This window comes from Seriola lalandi, unplaced genomic scaffold (assembly GCF_002814215.2).
Source record: "Seriola lalandi dorsalis isolate HSWRI2012SDOR001 ecotype SW California unplaced genomic scaffold, Sedor1 jcf7180002054672, whole genome shotgun sequence".
In the NCBI taxonomy this organism is placed as follows: domain Eukaryota; kingdom Metazoa; phylum Chordata; class Actinopteri; order Carangiformes; family Carangidae; genus Seriola; species Seriola lalandi.
In genome coordinates, this window is record NW_019525225.1 from 1,794,900 (window position 1) to 1,813,537 (window position 18,638).

General features: G+C 40.6%; 1 protein-coding gene across 2 annotated transcripts; it reads left to right on the forward strand.

The window, feature by feature from the left end:
- The first annotated feature begins 375 nt into the window (after positions 1–375).
- Positions 376–17,687, forward strand: phldb2a (pleckstrin homology-like domain, family B, member 2a). Of its 2 annotated transcripts, none has more exons than XM_023421491.2 (17): positions 376–654; positions 2,693–2,809; positions 3,791–4,755; positions 4,896–5,228; positions 8,456–8,590; positions 8,844–8,981; positions 9,896–10,042; positions 10,771–10,881; positions 10,959–11,048; positions 11,248–11,385; positions 12,168–12,267; positions 12,958–13,156; positions 14,361–14,451; positions 14,539–14,685; positions 14,821–15,040; positions 15,208–15,293; positions 15,513–17,687. In XM_023421491.2, the coding sequence occupies exons 2-17, from the start codon at positions 2,755–2,757 to the stop codon at positions 15,651–15,653; spliced, it is 3,096 nt and encodes a 1,031-aa protein (XP_023277259.1). In that variant the 5' UTR covers positions 376–654; positions 2,693–2,754; the 3' UTR covers positions 15,654–17,687. The 2 variants fall into 2 exon arrangements, with proteins under 2 accessions (XP_023277259.1, XP_023277261.1); XM_023421493.2 differs by having other exon boundaries at positions 12,961–13,156.
- Positions 17,688–18,638: the final 951 nt, after the last annotated feature.

Here is an 18,638-nt window from a genome sequence, read left to right on the forward strand (position 1 = left end):
AAATGAGAGATTTTTTAGTAATTCATTGCTGGAATATGACATAATGAAAACATGATACTGTGGCTTATTGATTACTGCAGGTCAGATGTCTGAATCATCTGCCAGGGGGAAATCAAACGTCTGGAGTCAGAAGGGATTAAACAAACTGATGGACACAATTAAAGATAATAAAGTGATGATGCTTCCATCATTTCTCCCTTCTTGTCTTTTTGCTTCTTTACATAACAGCAATTCTGTGCCTGACCGGTGAGGGGCAGCAGCCGCTCCTGATGCCGAAAAGTAAACACACACACTCTCTCTCTCTCTCTCTCTCTCTCTCCTGAGGGAGGAGGACAGTCTGAGCAGGGAGTTGAGGTGGGAGTGGAGGGGAGGGGAGTGGGGTCTCCTGCCTGATCCTTTGTCATGGGAAGACTTTACTCTGCAGTTTCATACAGAGGGAGCGGAGGACTTGAGCTTCAACAGTTACAGACATATGCCCCCCCCCCCAAAAAAGAAAAAAAAAAAACCGGCACAACTATGTGTGTGTTAGTCGCTCTCAGATCAATTCATCAGTTTCCTGATCGATACAATCGGTGATGCTCCGGGAAAAATCACACGGCCGCGTCTCGTTAAACTTGCAGCACTGTCAGAGTTTACAGCAGCAGTAACGCTTAGGTAAGTACTGAATGAAATACACAACTACAGAAATGGCAGGAAAAATCAATTGAAAGTTTTATGGGGTTTTTTTTTCTTTGTATCTCAGGCAAATGTAAATGTGTCGAGGTTAAGAGCCAAGAGATTGAATTTTGTTAGGAGGATAAGACGCTGTGATCTCCACTGACTCAACATGCCCGCAAACACAACCATTTAAGTAAAAAGCCATCACTGGTTATGAGCAAGTCTTCAAACTGTTGATTACAACCTCGTGTGTGTGTTTGTGTGTACAGCATGCATATGATTGAATGTGTATAAGTGGTTGGTATCTGGTGCTGAATCAGAACATAGTAAAAGCAGTACAGTGATTTTAGAGCTGAAAGTAAGTTAGTAACAAATTGTTCAAACTTCTTTCTGGTGTCTTAGAGACCAACAGATTAATTAAGAAAGGAACCAGAAGATTAATCCAAAATGAAAATAATCATTAGTTGCAACCCTAATTGATTTTACCTTTTCTAACCTCTGTGGTTTCCTTTCTGAATTAATTTCTTCTCATGGAAATAATGAGTGACCAGCATCAGCTTGAACCTCATGCAACGTGAAAGAATTTATCTGCAGAGTGTTACCATTCCTCAACCTGTTTACATCTCGCTGTGTGTTTATGATCTTACTACCCTGCCGGCCTATAGTCTGGCTGATGCAGTAAAAACTCTTGCTCCTGACATGATCTTGGGGGGGGGTTTGCCCCTCTTTTCTCGAGAGCTCTGGAGAATGAACTCATGCTGATTGATTGTGTGACTGTAAAAGGATACCCTACTTCCTGTAGGCCCTCTCTCCAGACAGCAGCACCAGAGAATCTTGGATCGGCCATCTCTGTCGTTCTCTGTGGTGTGTGTGTGTGTGCGAATGCGTGCGTGTGTGTGTGTGTGTGTGTGTGTGTGTGTGTGCTGTCTGTGGATTCAGGAAACTGTAACGTCTGACTTTTTAAATCCCTCTATTGCAACTCTGGAACCTTCAATGTCCTCATTCAGGGGAGTTATGACGTTAGGTATGTGCACCTGAAGATGTATTTCTTAGTTTTATTTGCTGTATTTATTTCTTTTAGCTGTCATTGTTTTTTTTTTCCTTGAGTAGAGAGTAAGACTTTCTCTTTCTGTTGTTGGACACTCAACATCTTCACTGGAAAAACTGGTGGTTGAACACTGCTAGCACTGTTTTTATAATCAATCATTCTATTAGTTGTCTTTTTGATGAGTTGAATAATCAATTACTCAATTAATCAAGAAATATGTAATTTAATTAATTAAAATTTCCCACTTTGTCTGACAAACAGTCAAAAAGTCCAAAGTATTTCAATTAAAATAATATAATATCATGAAAAGGAAGCAACAACTGAAACTGTGAAGCTGTAATCTGCAAATATTTTGTATTTTAATATTTACTAATATACTAATAATTGTTTTGTGTTATTGTTTAAAACTGTAATCACTCTTCTGTCAGAGGACTAATAATTTTAGCATGAGCTACAGGACATGTCAGGTCCTCAAGCAGTTATCCGGCCCTAACCTCTAACTTTTCTTCAATGAGTCTGGGGCTCTGAGGGAATACTTTCAAGGTCTGCTCATGAGTTTGGGGCTAAAAGATTGATTATGGCTGAGTTTTAAGACTGGATTTTTATTGGTAACACAGAGCAGGGCATAAAAAACTTTCCTCTGGATCTGTTTTCCTACTCAGTCTTTAGGAAAGTTTTTTTTCTTCTTTCCATTTAAATATGCACATCTGAAATATCTGCTTGAATTGAGGCATTGTTGTTTTGAGTTTTGAGGGATAAGTTGAAGGGCCACAAGGCATGGACTCAACTTCCTGTGATGTCTGCATTGCTCTTGTTTGATTGGAAGATGCTACTATAATTTTGCAGGAATGCTATTGCAGGGTGTCAGGAAGGAAAGTTGAACTTATGGTTACATACAGTTCATATTTGTATGCCACTGGGTAACATTAGGATGAATCTGTTTTATACAAGGTATAATTCTGATTCCCTTCCCTTTCTTCTTCTCAGGGAACAAAGCACACAGCTGAATCCTGCGTCCTCAGACTGAACCAGAGAAGGAGGTCAGTGTGATGAACAGCATGCTTCCTCAGAGGAGTGTGGTCTCCACACTGGGCTACGGCTCAGGTAAGACAACATTCAAGAACTATTTTTTGTTGATATTATATTGAGATGATATTTTGATTTATTTTTGATACTGATCACTTTGATTGTGCAATTCAGCATTGATCTAGTTTATATGTTCCTCGTCTAATATTTGATTAGATGGCCCTTGAATTAAATCTATCCTCCACCTTTGTTCAAAGAACAGACAGCTAAATGACAGTAAACTCAGATCATTTATGCTGACCAGCATCATGTAAGCCTGGATTCATTTTGTGTTGGTTTATTGAGTTATTTGAATAACTTCCTTAATCTGGAAGCCAGAACAGGCTTGGAACAGACTTCTGACCTATGTTTTGAATAATGATCAGCAGAAAGAAAAAGGCACAAAATGCAGAGAATTTTAGCTCAAACTGAGAAGCACAGTCGCATTACAGAGGAATGTACCAGCTTTATTCCTTGTCACAATTTTAAATGATGGTCTAGGTCTTAATTAATAATAAAAAAGAGTTTTATTCAGCCCAGCAAACTTTGCCATTTGAAGGTGCAGAATGAATTTGTGGGGGAGATTTTTATGCCAATGGAGGTGGGCATTCTGTAGTATCACATGAACTCTGTAATTATATATTTATTCACTGTCCAGTCACCCATGACTCAGGGCACCGTGCTCACACTGCTTGCCAAGATATTTGGATGTCCTCAGGCTTTTTTTTTTTGCAGTCGAGACTATGATGCATTCTGGCTTGTCTTGGTCCACCAGCATTCTTCCATTTTTAGAAGAAGCCTAACCACTGATTGAGCCCATGTTTGTATTGGGCTGAGAACTGTATGAGCGTACATTCTTCACTGGTTTCCCCCCCTCCTCCCCCTTACTCAGCACATGTGTGACAGCACTTCTCTTTGCTGAGCTGGTGCTTATTAAAGAAGTTACATTAAACCTGAGTCTGTTATATAGTCCAAAGAGAGACAGGATGTCATGCTCTGTCAACTTTCTGTCCTCTACAGACTGTGTGAAGATTGAGCACAGCAGCAGTGGCTCAGTGGGCGGGACTTTGCTGAGAGGCTCCCGCTCCAAGGCAGAGTTACAGGATCTGATGGAGACGCTGCAGCGCAGGAAGAGTGCTCTGGAGGCCAGCCTGAGGGCAGCTGAGTGCAGCCGCAAGTACCTCAGCGTGCCCTCACCTGTTGGACCCCAATCCACCAGGACACTATCCATCCTCAGTAATACAGATCGCCCTCCGTCTGCCTCTAGAAACTTCTACATGACCAGCAGCAGCGTGCCTCCATCACCTCGCCAGGGTGAACGCCAGCTGAGCCCTAATGGCTTGCTCCGTCATTCCCACTCTCGCCACCAGTCACAGGACAGTCTGCTCCTCTCTAATGCAGTAGATGGAAGCTCTCTGCTCTCCTCTTATGGGGAGCCCCTACCTCGTTCTCCCAGGGTCAAAAGTGGAGCAGCCAGCGTGCCGTCCAGCCCTCGCATGGGCCGCAGGCTCTACTCTCAGGGCAAAGCTGGAGGAGACTCCCGGCAGAGGAAATACTCCACTGGCTCCCTCAACAGCTTGGGGATGCATAGCCGTTCTCTGCCACGGCTTCACAACACAGCAGACCCCCCTGCTCTGTCGCTCCCATCACGCCACTCTATGGGTTCCCACAGAGGAGTGGGGTCAGCAGGGCCGCGGCGCAGCCTCTCATCTCTGGAGCAGCCACCAGATGTTACTGTACCAGCCAGCATGCCCAGCACTCCCAGGAGGGCCAGTCTGGCCTCTCTAAGCTCTCTGGGTGTAGAGCTCGATGGGACAGGCTTAGATCTGGGCTTCGGAGAGAGGAGGTTGTCCTTTGGGAAGGGCGGGTTGAGTCCAGGACAGAGAGTCGGCAGCATCAGCTCTTTGAATGGCAAGGAGGAGCTGAGAGACTACCACCAGCACCAGAGAGATGAGCGACTCAGGGAGCAGAAAGTGCAGAGATTGGTGAGTTTCTTTTTGACCATGGTTTGTCCACTTTTATATAAATTTAACAGTTTTTTAAAACCTTATTTGAAAATATGAAAGTTAACAGTAAAATAACTAATTTATGGTTCAAAGAGTAATTATGAATCCCTTGTCTGCAGGAATGCCAGCGCCTGGAGACCATTTTGAACCTATGCACTGAGTTGGGTCAGGTGGAAAGAGAGCCAGCGGGTTCAGCTGTTTCTGACCTGCAGAAGATCAATAAGGAGTTGGAGAAATTGCAGGTGTCAGATGATGAGTCAGTGTTCTCTGACTCTCCTGGCAGCCCTGCTCCAGACGGCTGCTTTGGGGCCAAAGCCAGAGATTTCCAACTCTCTGATGAGCAGCAAGTTAACCAGCGTCAGCAGGGCGGCTACAGAGAGCCGAGGTCCCATTCACCAGCTATCAGCCTGAACAGCAGCGCCCCCTCACCCTCCACCCAACATAGAGTCAAAGTAAGTTTCACCATGCCTCATAAGCATTGGGCCAGGAGGATGAAATTGAATAATGACAAATTGTAAAGAATGGGGAGGATTTTGTTAGAAATGGGTAAACAAGTCAAGTAAATGTTTTTATATAGCCCCCAATCATGAATCACTAATTCTCAATCACACAGAATTACATTTTAAGTTGTCTGTATGTCTTTATTTCAAGTACTATATAAGCTAGTAAATTCTGAATACAGATATCAGTATATTAATATTGTATATTAGAGTCTATGTATTGTAAATTGGCTAATACATTTTAAAACAGAGTAATGGCTAGAGAGGCATTAATCAATTTTTTGGGTTGGGACAGAAGAACACCACGACAAGCTAACATGACACACCCACAGTGCTGACATATTTATTAGCTAACGTGTTAGCAAACAGTTGCCAGCAGATAGAGAGCAACATGAGCTTCATCTGAAGTCTTTTGTTTGGCCACTTGACGAATGTAATATTCACTCTGTTTTTTATCGCTGTTCCCACACCTATATCCACCAACCTTTGACAAAAATATCTGAGTGTTTAGCTGTTAAACACTCCACTGTGTACTGTACACTAGCGAGCAGTTGCTAACTTAACTAGTTGCTTTTGACCTGTCACAGCAGGAGAAGCACAGATGTTATTAATAACAGTAACGATGGCTCTGTTCTATTCAGGTGTCCCAGTAAGCAATGAAAAAAGCAATTTGTCCACTCGCCTACGTAGCACCCTCACAAATTCTCACAATGGAGCAGCAACTGGTACTTTCTGATAACAATCTCACAATGCTATGTGCTGCATTTTATAAATGTGGAAAATTACTGTTCACTGCTCACTGTAGATGAAACTACTGCGTGACTATTGTTTAGGGAATAGTGAGTGAGATGGTGAATGAGGGAATGATTTCGGACCCAGCTTGTGTTACAGTGAGCCACCATGTGCTTTTTCTACTGTGATATGTGAAGAAGAACTGTGAAAAAGGTTTCTTGTCTGTGGATTTGTCATTGCAAACAGCCCCTTTCACAGTATTGATAATCATTTTATTCACTCTTACTATAAAGATATTGATAAGTGGATATTTAATGCGTGGCTATGGTGTTTTAATTTTGCTGGACATAGTTAAATCATGTGTCTGGCTGTAGAACATGAAGTATTGCACTACCTGGACTGAACCTTTTGAGTATCTGCCCCAAGTCTATCCACATCATGTCCTTGACTTCTCTCAGTTACTTCCTGCTACAGAGTGAGTGTTTAAGTACATGAAGAGAAGACCCAGCTGTGGTGAAGAACTAATGGGTCCCACCCCTGCTGTGGAATGCAGTTTATCTGACTGCTGATCGCTTGTTTATCTTTGTTTGTTTACCTGCTGTAATATCAGAGTAAATTCTTTCCATTTCTAGGTTAATTTTCATTCCCCTTTCCATATTGCCACAAAACTTCATTTTAAACTCTAGATTACAAAGATTACAAAGTTTTTAGCATAAATAAATGTGTCAGTATGTGGGAGAAGAATCTTTATCGGGTCTAAAATGTTTACAACTTATATATATATATATATATTGGTGCAGACATTTTTCCCCTAAATTTTAAGGGTTGTCAGGGTTGAAGGGGTTAATGTTGTCCAAAAAAACCTAATCATCCTATACACCATGATGAATTTTGTCTTATATTTGGCCCAAACTGAATTTGTGTAGATGAAAAGTGGTGTCATGTGTCGCATGAAGCTTTTTTGCAGCTCTGAGTCATACACTGATGGCTCATCCATGGCATGATGGTTGCATACTGTGTGTACCTTCCACAGCATTATTCAACACATAAACACTCGATTGAGGTAGATTCCTCAAAATCATTGTGCTGTTAAGTGTGTGTAACTTGCAATTAGCACATTTCCTGTTTATGTGGGTTGTTCAGACACATAAACAGGGAAATCACAGTTTCACAAGACCTCCTCACAGCTTTGATGTTACTACAATTCGACCTCATCTGTTCTCTCATCAACATTTTGAATGCATTACAGTGGGGAGCCTTGCCTCACACACTGAGAAATGAATGAACATGTTTGATTTACAAATATAAACATACCAAAAATATTAAAATAATTTAATACTGTGATTCCAGCTTCCTCCTGCACCGTCTCAGTCCTAGTGCCGCTGAGTTACTGTCTCTGTAAAATCTGTAAAAAATCTTTTTTTCCCCCACTACAGCAGTAACAAGCTAATGGTGTGTCTGGTTTTAATGAAGAAGTCCTAGTTTTCTTTCAGCACTCAACCATTGAAACTCTTCAAGGAGGGGGGAACAGGAAATGACTTTATCCCACAGAGAATTAGTGTGTGTATGTGTGTGTGTGCGTGCGCGTGCGTGTGTGTGTGTGTGTGTGTGTGTGTGTGTGTGTGTGTGTGTGTGTGAGAGAGAGTGTGAGTGGAAGAATGTTAGTGTCAATGCATAGCTAAGACATGCGTTTTTCCAGATGTTTTGAACTCGATACTGAGGCTTAATGTATGGAAGACCCTCTGAAAATGAAAAAAAAGATACAATTCTCAAACACACCCAAAGTTTATGGAAATTAAATTTCCTAGTTAGGACCATCATTTCTTCAGCGTGTCAGTTGTGACAAAGGTTTACAGGCTCCAGATACCCTCCATCGCATCTCTTGCATTCCTAAGAGCAGAGCTTGCAGGAAGACAGAGAGCTCACAACCCGTCTGGGAAGCTATAAATCCTAACCCTGCTGGCCACATGAGCCTCCGAAAAATCCTCTTTGCTCCTTTAAAGAAGAATACCTGAGTTTAAAGGATCTCTTCAATGCTGCCACATATGAGTATGAATGAATGTTTGCTGGATGCTGGTAGATGGTGCAAAACGTGGGAGTGCTTTGGCGTGACTGGCAGTGACTGGAGTGCGATTGGAGAGATTTCCATTACACCAAGCAGAAAAGAATCCTGTTGTCACTGATCCAGCTTTGGATGAGTTAGAACAGCAGCTGCTGTCGTCTTATTTGACAATCGACTGGCTGGCAAATTATTTTAACAACACACGGCACTTTATTCAAGAAAACTTGAAAAGTTTTTCATGTTATAAACTTGTTGTTGATTTTGATTGAACATACAATCACCAAAAGATGCGACTGCCAATAGGGATTTTTGCGTAGTTAGATCTGTGTAACGCTAAGTCTCCTGTAAGGCAAAGCATTTATATGAATTCCTGATGTCACTACAGGCCTTGGAGAGTGTGCAGCTGAAACAGGAAGTAACGCATATAGAAGAAGAGAGGATTCAAGTTCTGAACAACATAGAGGAGCTGGAGCAGAAGATCAAAGACCTGGACAACCAGATGGAGGAGTCTGTCCGAGAGGTAGACAACAGAGTACAGTACATAAACACAACTGAACAGCCTGGCAGTGTTTGTTCTTTTTTTGCTGTCAGATAAACGAATGGATTATTGATCCCTTAAGAGTGGTGTGTTCCTCCAGCTCACCACAGTAAAAGCTGAGGAAGTGAGCTGCTTGATTCGCCATGGAGTTGCAGCCATCAGAAATCAGAAATGCAGTAAATGCTCTGAATAAAATCAATCCGGGTTTACTAATCTGTGCTTCTGTTTCCTGCAGATGGAGGTGGAGTGTGCTCTGCTGGAAGGGGAGCAGGAGTCCGAGATGGGCCAGCTGCAGAGGGAAAAGGAGCTTCTGGACCAACTCAAGGAAAAGATTCATAGCATTGAGAAGACGAGCCACACTGAGAAGTCACAGGTAAAAATGACCAAAAATTACAAGCCATGAATGAATTTTTGGGGACGGGTTTTAGGCAGACAAAGCCAACAATTTGAGATTACCTCGCATCTCCATTTGTAATTCGGCTCGCATTGGTCAGAGATAATTAAGGGGAATGCTGTCATCAAGAATTGGGGCCACAGACACTCATACCAACTCTCAGGGATCAGTTCAGTTCAACTAAAGCTTCCTCTAAAATGGCTTCAGTTGCTTATCCTTTAAAACAAAACAAACAAATTATGTTTCATGAAGGAAATGCTTAAAACCCCAGACTCAGGGAGGTCATCACAAATGAGATCTGCAAAGCAGCTTATAACAACTTCTAAAAGACCCCCACCATAACTGTAAAAGTGTCCAAATGTCCAACAGAAACTAAATTTAAAGGCATCTCCAAACAAAGTGATTGAAAGGATGTCTTTCTGCATTTATTTATTTGACTTTCCCAAGACTCCTCAATCATCTTTCTCTATTACCTCTATCATCGTTCTTGACCTTGTTCTCTGTAAATCTGGATCCCTTCCTTTATGTGTTGTCTCACAACATGTCATTCTTGTCATTCACAACTTCTGTTTTAGCCCTGGTATCCCTTGGACCCGCATTTGGGAAGAGGTCCAAATACTGTAGTTGCCATGTGTAAAAAAAAAAAGAAAAAAGAATTTGTACATCTGACTCCAATTTGGAAAAGTAAAATCACCTGAAACCTCACATCACTTGGAAGGACATGCAGTGTTACATAAATAGCATCTATTCTATAACACGCTGAAGAAGATGGCCAGTCAGATGCTTAAATCCTGAATGTTAATTAGTGTTAAATACTGAAAATTTCTCATTTATTTATGTTCTTCTACTTTGTCACTGAGGTGTTGTGTGTGTGTGTCTGTGGCGTCTCTCAGGAAGCTAAGGAGCAGACAAAAAGTTTGGAGGATTTGGAGTTTCAGAAGCTGGAGAGAGAAATTAATCAGGACGAGGAAAAAGAGAATCAGAGCCAAGAGCTGCTGCGAGAAATCGCAGAGTGCCAGCGTCTTACTGTCACACGCAAGGTACAGCGAGTGAGGTTTTATGAATGTGCATGGAGCTTGTAGTGCATGTATAACAAATGCAGTTAATGCTGGCACTGCATGACTGTAAAATGTCTAATTATCACCCACAGGGATATACAGTACAAATACAACTGTGGGTGTGCACGTAAACCATGTCAATGAAGTAACCAAACCAAATTTTGACAGGATTTGAAGTGTGTACTGTTTCATAGTTTAGCTACAGTAGCTCTTTAGTATTAGAGTGGACTCTTCAGTGCATGTTCAGTGACACAGACAAAAAGAAGCACCATTTTTTTATTAAAAAAAAAAACAAAACAGAATTTATCAGAATTTTCATTTGAACATTTTTGTAGTGATCATTTAAAATTTTCTTTTTCTTTCTTTTTTTACATTCTGGTTTGTTGTCATTAATCTGACTGCAGGTTGTGCATGAAAATAAAGCTGCAAATTGTGAGATTTGCAACGCAAAGCATGAACTAATAACAAGAAACAGCAATACCAGCAATGGTAAGCATGCAATAGCAATATCTAAGGCCTGAAGAATGAAGTGACTTCTGAAGTCGAGGGTAAAACCCCAGAGAGAGGGCAGAAACAGGGCGAGGATGTTTCATTGCTTCAAAATAAAACACCTCTGCAGTATCTGCTAATGTCACAACATTACTTTGCTTCATACTTTGTGAGAGTTTCCAAATATTGTGCAGTGAGACTGTGCTGTCCTGTTCTCAAAGGAAAGACTCATGACACTGAAGAAACAGTCCTCACAGATCACCTTACAGGCTCAGCAAGAAAGAGAGAATTTCCAGAGAGAAAAGAACAATTTGCTTGTCATGCTGCAGAAGGTAAGAGATTTTTTTGCATGCTGATATTATAAATATTTGATTTTATTTACTTGAGGATCCTATCGTGATGTCTACAGGAGAGAGACAAACTGGTGTCTTTGGAAGGAAAATATGCAGAGTTGTCTGAGGGGCAGACCTTCACGAACATCCCTGTAGCCATCAAAGAGGTAGGAGCCAGTTACAGTTACGATAGTACTATATATCTTATACATCTATGTATCTAATACTATATCCAGCAGCAGAGTTCCCCTGTGTCTTTAAGCAAAGCACATCAGACAGTGGATGAACCAAAGTTTCAGTGTCTCTGAGGAGATATCCTGTTATTTTTATCCTTTGTGATTCCTCTGATCTCTGTGATCACTGCAGCACTTGCACTCTCTGAAGGAAAGGAGAAGAAGCAGCAAAGAAAACTCTTCCCACCCGAGTGACAGCCTACCTCATAAGAGGAGCCAGCAGCTCCCCAACTCTTACGGCAGATCCTTGGGACGAACGCTCCCTCCCAAGGTTTTTACTTTTTTCAAAGATGTTAACCAGCTCCAATGATTCCTTTAGCTGTTACTTTGAGGTTCTTTGTTACATTACTGATCATTCTGTTTTGTGACTCTGGAGTCATCTTAGCTGGACACCCACTTCTAGAGAGAGTTGTAACTAAATTATCTTCATGTATTGACAGTGTGTCTGACTGTGGACTGATGAGTATCTAAACTCTTTGAAATGACGTTGTCACCATTTCAGCTTTATGCAAGTCTTCTGAGATCTTTCTTGTGAAGTGTTTTTTTATAAGTCATAGTAGCTCTAACCCACACCACCAATCCTGTTTCATTGATTAGCTTTTGTTGATGTCATTAACTGAGGGATTCACATACTTTTTCCAATGTGAATGTTTGAATTCTGTATTCAGTATGATTTGTGAGATATTAGTTAAATTAGATTGCGTTTGTTCATTATTTGAACTTGGATGAAGATCTGAACATATTTTAGGGAGAATCGACACATAAATGGAAGTAATTCCAAAGGGTTCACTTACATTTTTCTTGCCACTGTAATGGTGCACATACTGATCCTGGACTGCAGAGCAGGGGATTTCATTACCTCATTATTTCCATCCAGAAACATTTGAACTTTTTTGTCCCTAGAGGACGGTCCACCCAAGCAGGAATTCTCAGTTAGTCTTGCAACACCCATCCAGCTCATGGAGTACTTTGCTAGTGAGAAAGTTTTGTAGTTGTGTGAAGGTTGTAGAGCCTGGTCCTGACCACCAGGGGTGCTCCTGTATTCCTCCCCAGGCTCATCTGCCTCTGTCCCAAAGCTCCAGCTGTGGCAGCGTCATCCCACAAGGCTTCAGCTTCTCCACCCGGGACCTGAACACCCGTCGCCTGCCCAAGAGTGAGTACCAGACTGTTGCATCTTGTCTGCGTCACCTCAGGCTGTATGCATGTATCCGGACAGGTGATGCCGTGGTGATGACATAATCTGTGGCACTGCACAAAGTGAGCTACATTTAGTCCAAGTGGAACATCTCAACAGAAGTACTGCAATTTATACAAGATAGAAATTTTTTATTTTGAGGCAAATTTTTTGTTTGCACAGCATGCTCAAAACAAGTAGCACATGGAAAATATCTCTATTGGAAATGGCAGTATATTTCATTTGATAGGTCCAATTAGTTTGTTTTTTTGTGAGGATTTAAAGTCATCAGAATTGATCACTCAAGAAAAGCATTTTTTTTAATATAGCATTTGAATTTAAAAAATTTAAGTTTTCTTTAAGTCTTCTTTTGTACGCAATCACAAAGTCTTTTCTGAAGATTGAAGGAAAAGATTGAGAAACTACTCTGCTTCATACAGTAGAGCGTGAATTAAGAATTAAATGCCTGTATCCTTCTCCAGCTTGATGGATTGCTGTTACTTGGCCCTGTTGCTGCAAACAGATTATATAAAATTATGATTACAAGATGCTTGGCCAACTAGTTAATGAATTGCAGCTCTATTTTTGTGATTTGGTACTTACATGACATTAGATCATGCATACTGAGGGTATTTCCACTTTGTTGCTGTAATATTTTTCTTTTGTTAGCAGGCAACAGCCATGCACACATGAATGAAGACAGACAGAGAAGAAGTGATTTCTGCAGCAGGATGGTGTCAGAGCCCAACGTGTTCCTGGACTCCTTCTCCTACCCGGACAACAGCCAAGCCTCGGATACCGTCAGTGTGGACAGCTCTGACAGCCTGGAGACCAGCTTCTCCGCCTGCTCCCCGGACAACATCTCCAGGTTAGAGACGAACCACGATGATAAACAGATGAATGGTCACACTGAAGAGTTTAGACAGCGAATATTTGTGAATTAGATGATGGTGAATTGTACTTTTTGAAAAGAAGTGAGACAGACAAAAGAAATGAGAGGAAAAAGGCTGAGGAAGACATTTAGGACAGAAGAGCGAGCAGAAAGAGGAAATGTTTTTGGCTGTAATTCACAGTCCTGTGAGAGACAAATGTTCACATGATGTCATGATGTCAAGCTCTTCATCCTCTTACACAGACGGTTACATATACATTAGCAAGTGCAGCCTTTGTGATGGTGTTCATGGCGATGCTGGCACTTTGTCATGTTTAAGCGGGCTCATGATTTGTTAGGGAAGTCCTACCTCACAGTGATATAAGAGTCACCCTTTTTCCTGCAAATTTAAACAAAGACCTGAAACTAAACTATCTATATATTCATGACCTCCGCCAGAGAGGTTATGTTTCCACTCTTGTCTGTTTGTTGGTTGGTTTGTTTGTTTATTTGTCAGAAGGATTGCGCAAAAAATTCTGAAACATTTTGCAACCAAACTTGGTGGAGGGGTGGGGCATGGACCAGGGAAGAACCCATTCGATTATGTTGCAGATGCGGTTAAAGGAGTGGATCCAGGAATTTTTTTATCACTTTCCTAAACATTTGTTTGACATTTTCCTAAATTTCTCAGGAAATAATATTTTGATCTTGATGTAAAAAAAAAAAAAAATCAGACACGTTGATGGTGTTGAGATCTACGAGTTTGTACAATTTGGTACAAATACAGATAATAATCTGGAGCCACTAGATCCAGATCTGGTGGAAAAAAATACTGAATCCGCATTAAACGCAAGGTTGAACTTATTTATAATAGTAAGTAACAGTGCATATGGCGGCAGCAGCATTTAGGAATGCCTACATCAGTATTTCACTGAATATGCAACTAATAAAAATTACACAATAACAACAGCAGCTGCAACATAGCGATGGGACAATTCATGCAGCTGTATGAATTGTATAATGCTGATAACATCATTTCACACAACAGGTAATAAAAGCTGTCCTGTGTAAGAATTAAAGACAATAAGTAAATAAAGCTTTACATGACGGAGATATGTGCTCTACTGAGTGTCATTCTTGTTTTAAGTGAGGTATTTGTACAAATGAGTTGAGTCTTCTTGTGTGTTCCATTTTCTGTCAGTGCTAGTACCTCCAATATGGCGAAGATTGAGGAGATGGAGCGTTTACTCCGAGAGGCCCAGGCTGAGAAGCAGAGACTCCTCGAGCATCGGGTAATGTGTCAAACCTAACCAAAACTTACTGTAAATAGACGTGTGTGTTTAATAATGGATGTACTTAACTCTGTGTGGCATGTGCAGGAGCGTGAGATGGAGATGCGCAGACAGGCTCTGGTGGAGGAGCGGCGAAGAAGGGAGGAACTGGAGAAACGACTGCAGGAGGAGACAAGCAGGAGACAGAAACTTGTAGAGAGAGAGGTGAAGCTCAGGGAGAAACAAAGATCACAGGTAATCAGAATAACTGACAAGAAGAGGTTCAAATCTTTTTTTTTTTTCACTATGAGCTTCATGTGAATACTTTTTGAACAAAGCAGCATCACAATGTTTACATCTGTAATCTAATTTCATTGCTTGTTTCCATAGTCCCGTCTGTTGACACGCTACCTCCCTGTAAGGAAAGACGACTTTGATCTTCACGGCCACATTGAGGCAGCAGGACACAACCCAGATGCCTGCTTCCATCTGGCCATCACTGATAAAACCTGTCGAGGCTTCCTGGTCAAAATGGGTGGCAAGATAAAGACATGGAAGAAACGCTGGTTTGTCTTCGACCAGAATCGCAGGACACTCACCTACTTTGCAGGCGAGTACTTCATCCTTTCAGTTCTCTGTTGTAAACGTGCAGTTTGAAATGTGAGACAGAGTTACTCCAACCATGATGTCATTTTAAAGCTATGCCGAGATACTTAGGACGCTGAGAACGAGCTTTGATCACAGCGTTAACATTTCTGTTTATATTCTCCGCTGCAGACAAACATGAGACCAAGATGAAAGGAGTCATTTACTTCCAAGCCATAGAAGAGGTGTACTATGACCATTTAAAGAATGCACACAAAGTAAGTCCATTTATGTGCATGCGTGCGTGTCTGTGATTGTTACCACGTGGCAACGTCTACACATGTGTCATTTTATTTGAATATGTTGACATCTGTTTATCTTCTGCTTCTCTCCCTCCATTTGTCTTTCTCCCTCCCACATGTGCATCACCCCCCTCCCCCCTTTATTCTCTATTATTTCACTTTTTTCTCAAAATTACATTCACTGGCGCACCCAAGAGCCCCAACCCCTCGCTGACATTCAGCGTGAAGACCCACGATCGGGTTTACTACATGGTGGCTCCATCCCCCGAGGCCATGCGTATCTGGATGGACGTTATTGTTACAGGTGCTGAAGGACACATGCATTTCATGGTGTAACTGATCCCAACAGATCAGGGCCCACACCACTACATTTCTTTGGTAAACATTGTGTCACAGCATGAGAGGATTTACGGCACTCTGCTCGTATCAAACACGTTGTGTAGAGCCGAGATGGATGTTCATCAGGTGAACAAAAAATTTACTTCTGTTTACACTTGTAGTATTTGTAGCCTACAATGACAATTCATGCTCAGAAGCACACTTTAATGTATGTAGGATGTAATCATGTATAACAAATGAAAATAATTGATATACAGGTTTCATAATTAAGCTATGTAGTGTATTTTTTTATTTGTTTATGTAGCATAAGTGGCTGAATCATTACAAAATCTTGCAACAATTTAGCTGTTACATTTTCCAATCTCTGCTTGTCTCACACTCTCCCAGTCATGTTTAGCTTTTATTCAGTCAAAACTCTATCAGGGAAGCTATTAAATGATCGGCTACACTTTCAAAATGCTGTACTCACTGATGCAGTTTCTCTATAACAGATGCATATCTGTCAAACAGCTTTCTATAAACTGCAGCCTTCTGTAATTTTCTTGTCCCCACTTTTCAAACCAAAGTTCATGTTGTAGGTCGACCTCTGTTTCATCTCCTTCCTTCCTTTCATTCCCTTCTCTTTTTTTCCTCTTTGACTCCATCTTCTCAGTATTTCCACATCTTAGTCAGACTGAAATTTAGCTCCTTTGAACATCAGTGTATCAGTGGGTCACAACTTCCTGGCGATCTTTTCCTAGATTAGATCACCACATCTGTATTTGTGGTTGCTACAATGCACATTTTTTTGTTAACTCAGATTTATTATTTCTATATTGTCACTAATATTCCAATGTACTTTGTGTGAGTTTTATGTCACATTTTTAACTCAAGCATCTTGATTGCTGCTGCCAGACTACCAGCATAAGCTGCTCTTGTCTGCTTATTTAAAGCAGGGCTGAATGTCCACCATTAGTATTCCTTGAAAACTAGATATATCTGTGTTTGCATCATTTTCATTCCAGTGAGCTTTGAATCGTGATTTTATTCACACATTGAAATTTAATTTGTGACTGAGAGATTATTACAGGCACTTTTTTACATTTTATTATTATTAATTATTTGTAATTAGTGGCAAATATTCTACTCATTAAATTAGAAAATGTTCCCAAATCACAATGGTACCATGTTTCATACCTACCACTGTGCAACTAGCTCTTTCTATCTATAGTAGAGGCTGCTGACCTGATAAAATGAGGTCATATTGTGCAGCAGTGATGCTGTATGTGCTGCATCACCCGCATGTTCCTTATACTAAAGTATTTCATTATGTTTTTTCACCAGCAGAGGTCGTGCGTGCACAGTGGTTGCACTGGAATGACGTAATGCTCAGGCTGGCTGGTCCATAGTCACTTAAATAAATGAGCAGTTACTGAAAGAACACAGCCTCAATGATCCATATTTTCTAATGCTCATATATCAGATATGAACATTTATCAGCACATGTATACCAAGCTTAAGATTTGCTTTTTGAAAGCAAATCATCATGTGTAGGAGGAACACAAAATTATTTTTTACAATTTTGTCTTAAATGTGTTATTAAATCCATATATTTAATCTGTATATTCACTGAGTATCTACACCAGTCTGACTGTGTTTGATAATGAAAGATCACTTTAATGTCGAGTGACCAGCGCTTGGTTCACAGACTTCAGGGCTCGCTGTTTGTCTTGTGCTGGACCGGTGTTGGTTCACTCAGCCCTGCAGAGTGCTGATCAGGCTGCAGAGCCGACAGTGTTGCAGATGAGCTGTTGTCTTTGATGGATGCTTCTCAGTAAACTGATGTATCCATCAGGTAAACATCTCATCCCTAAACTGTCATCCACTGAATGAGATACACAAGCCTTGAAACCAAACAAATTTCCACATTTATATATATATATATTTTGAGAACATTTAATATTTGATAGTTTGTATGATTTTAGTAGACTCTATGCTACAGGTTTTTATACTCGACATGTGTCATGAATAAATAATTTGGATTATAAATGATTTCTCTGAAATGTTATGGTTACTTATTTTGTCTGTTGAATATGAACATGATATTTCACAGGGCTGTAAAAATCTGTAAAACAGTGGACGAATACATGAACTCTTTCCTTGCTGTGGCACTAAAAGGGAACTTTATAAATCCCGACATGGCATAATAGTATGGTTTCCCATGGATACTGGGCACCATAGCATTATTTCCACACTGTTGTAATGTATCACCATGGGAATCGATGGCCTTATTGTATAGGGCTGCACAATGCCCCCGTCAAGCAGTGTAACTAGACATTTTTATCAAACCTCTTTATTTTGATTTAAGAGTCCATACCACCATCACTGTGACATTTTGTGTTAATTCTCCATTTCTATCTATATCTGGATAGAATCTGAAATGACTCAGATTCAATATTTTCTGTAACACGGTCGACAGTTTTCTGCAGCTTTATTCAGAAGAAGCAAGAGGTGTAAAATCTCCTCATCAGAGCTTTTTTACAGTTTATTCAATAATTAGAATTTTAGTCGGGTGTCATCTACTTTGATAACATTGGTGGAAGTATAAAGTACTAAAAAGGAAAATACTCAAGTAAAGTACAAGTACCTCAAAACTGTACTTTAACACAGTACTTGAGTAAATATACTTAGTTATGTTGAAGAACTGGTTCATTTTTTGTGCTTGACTGGTTCCATCCAGGTCAGTGCAAATACACATTTTTTAAACACACTGAAAGTAATAGTGTAAAATATGCCTCAAAATTACAGCAAAGCATTGTTATGATACACAAAAAATTTTATAACTCAATGATTCACTTTTAAAATGTGTATGAAGTATTAACTGGATGTCTTATTAGCATGTATACCGTGCATGTGCTCATTAAGGCACTCATGCTTCTAAGCCCCTCCCCCAGACACTTGCAGCCTTTCATTGGTTGACCTAGTGGGGTTGGCATGGAAACA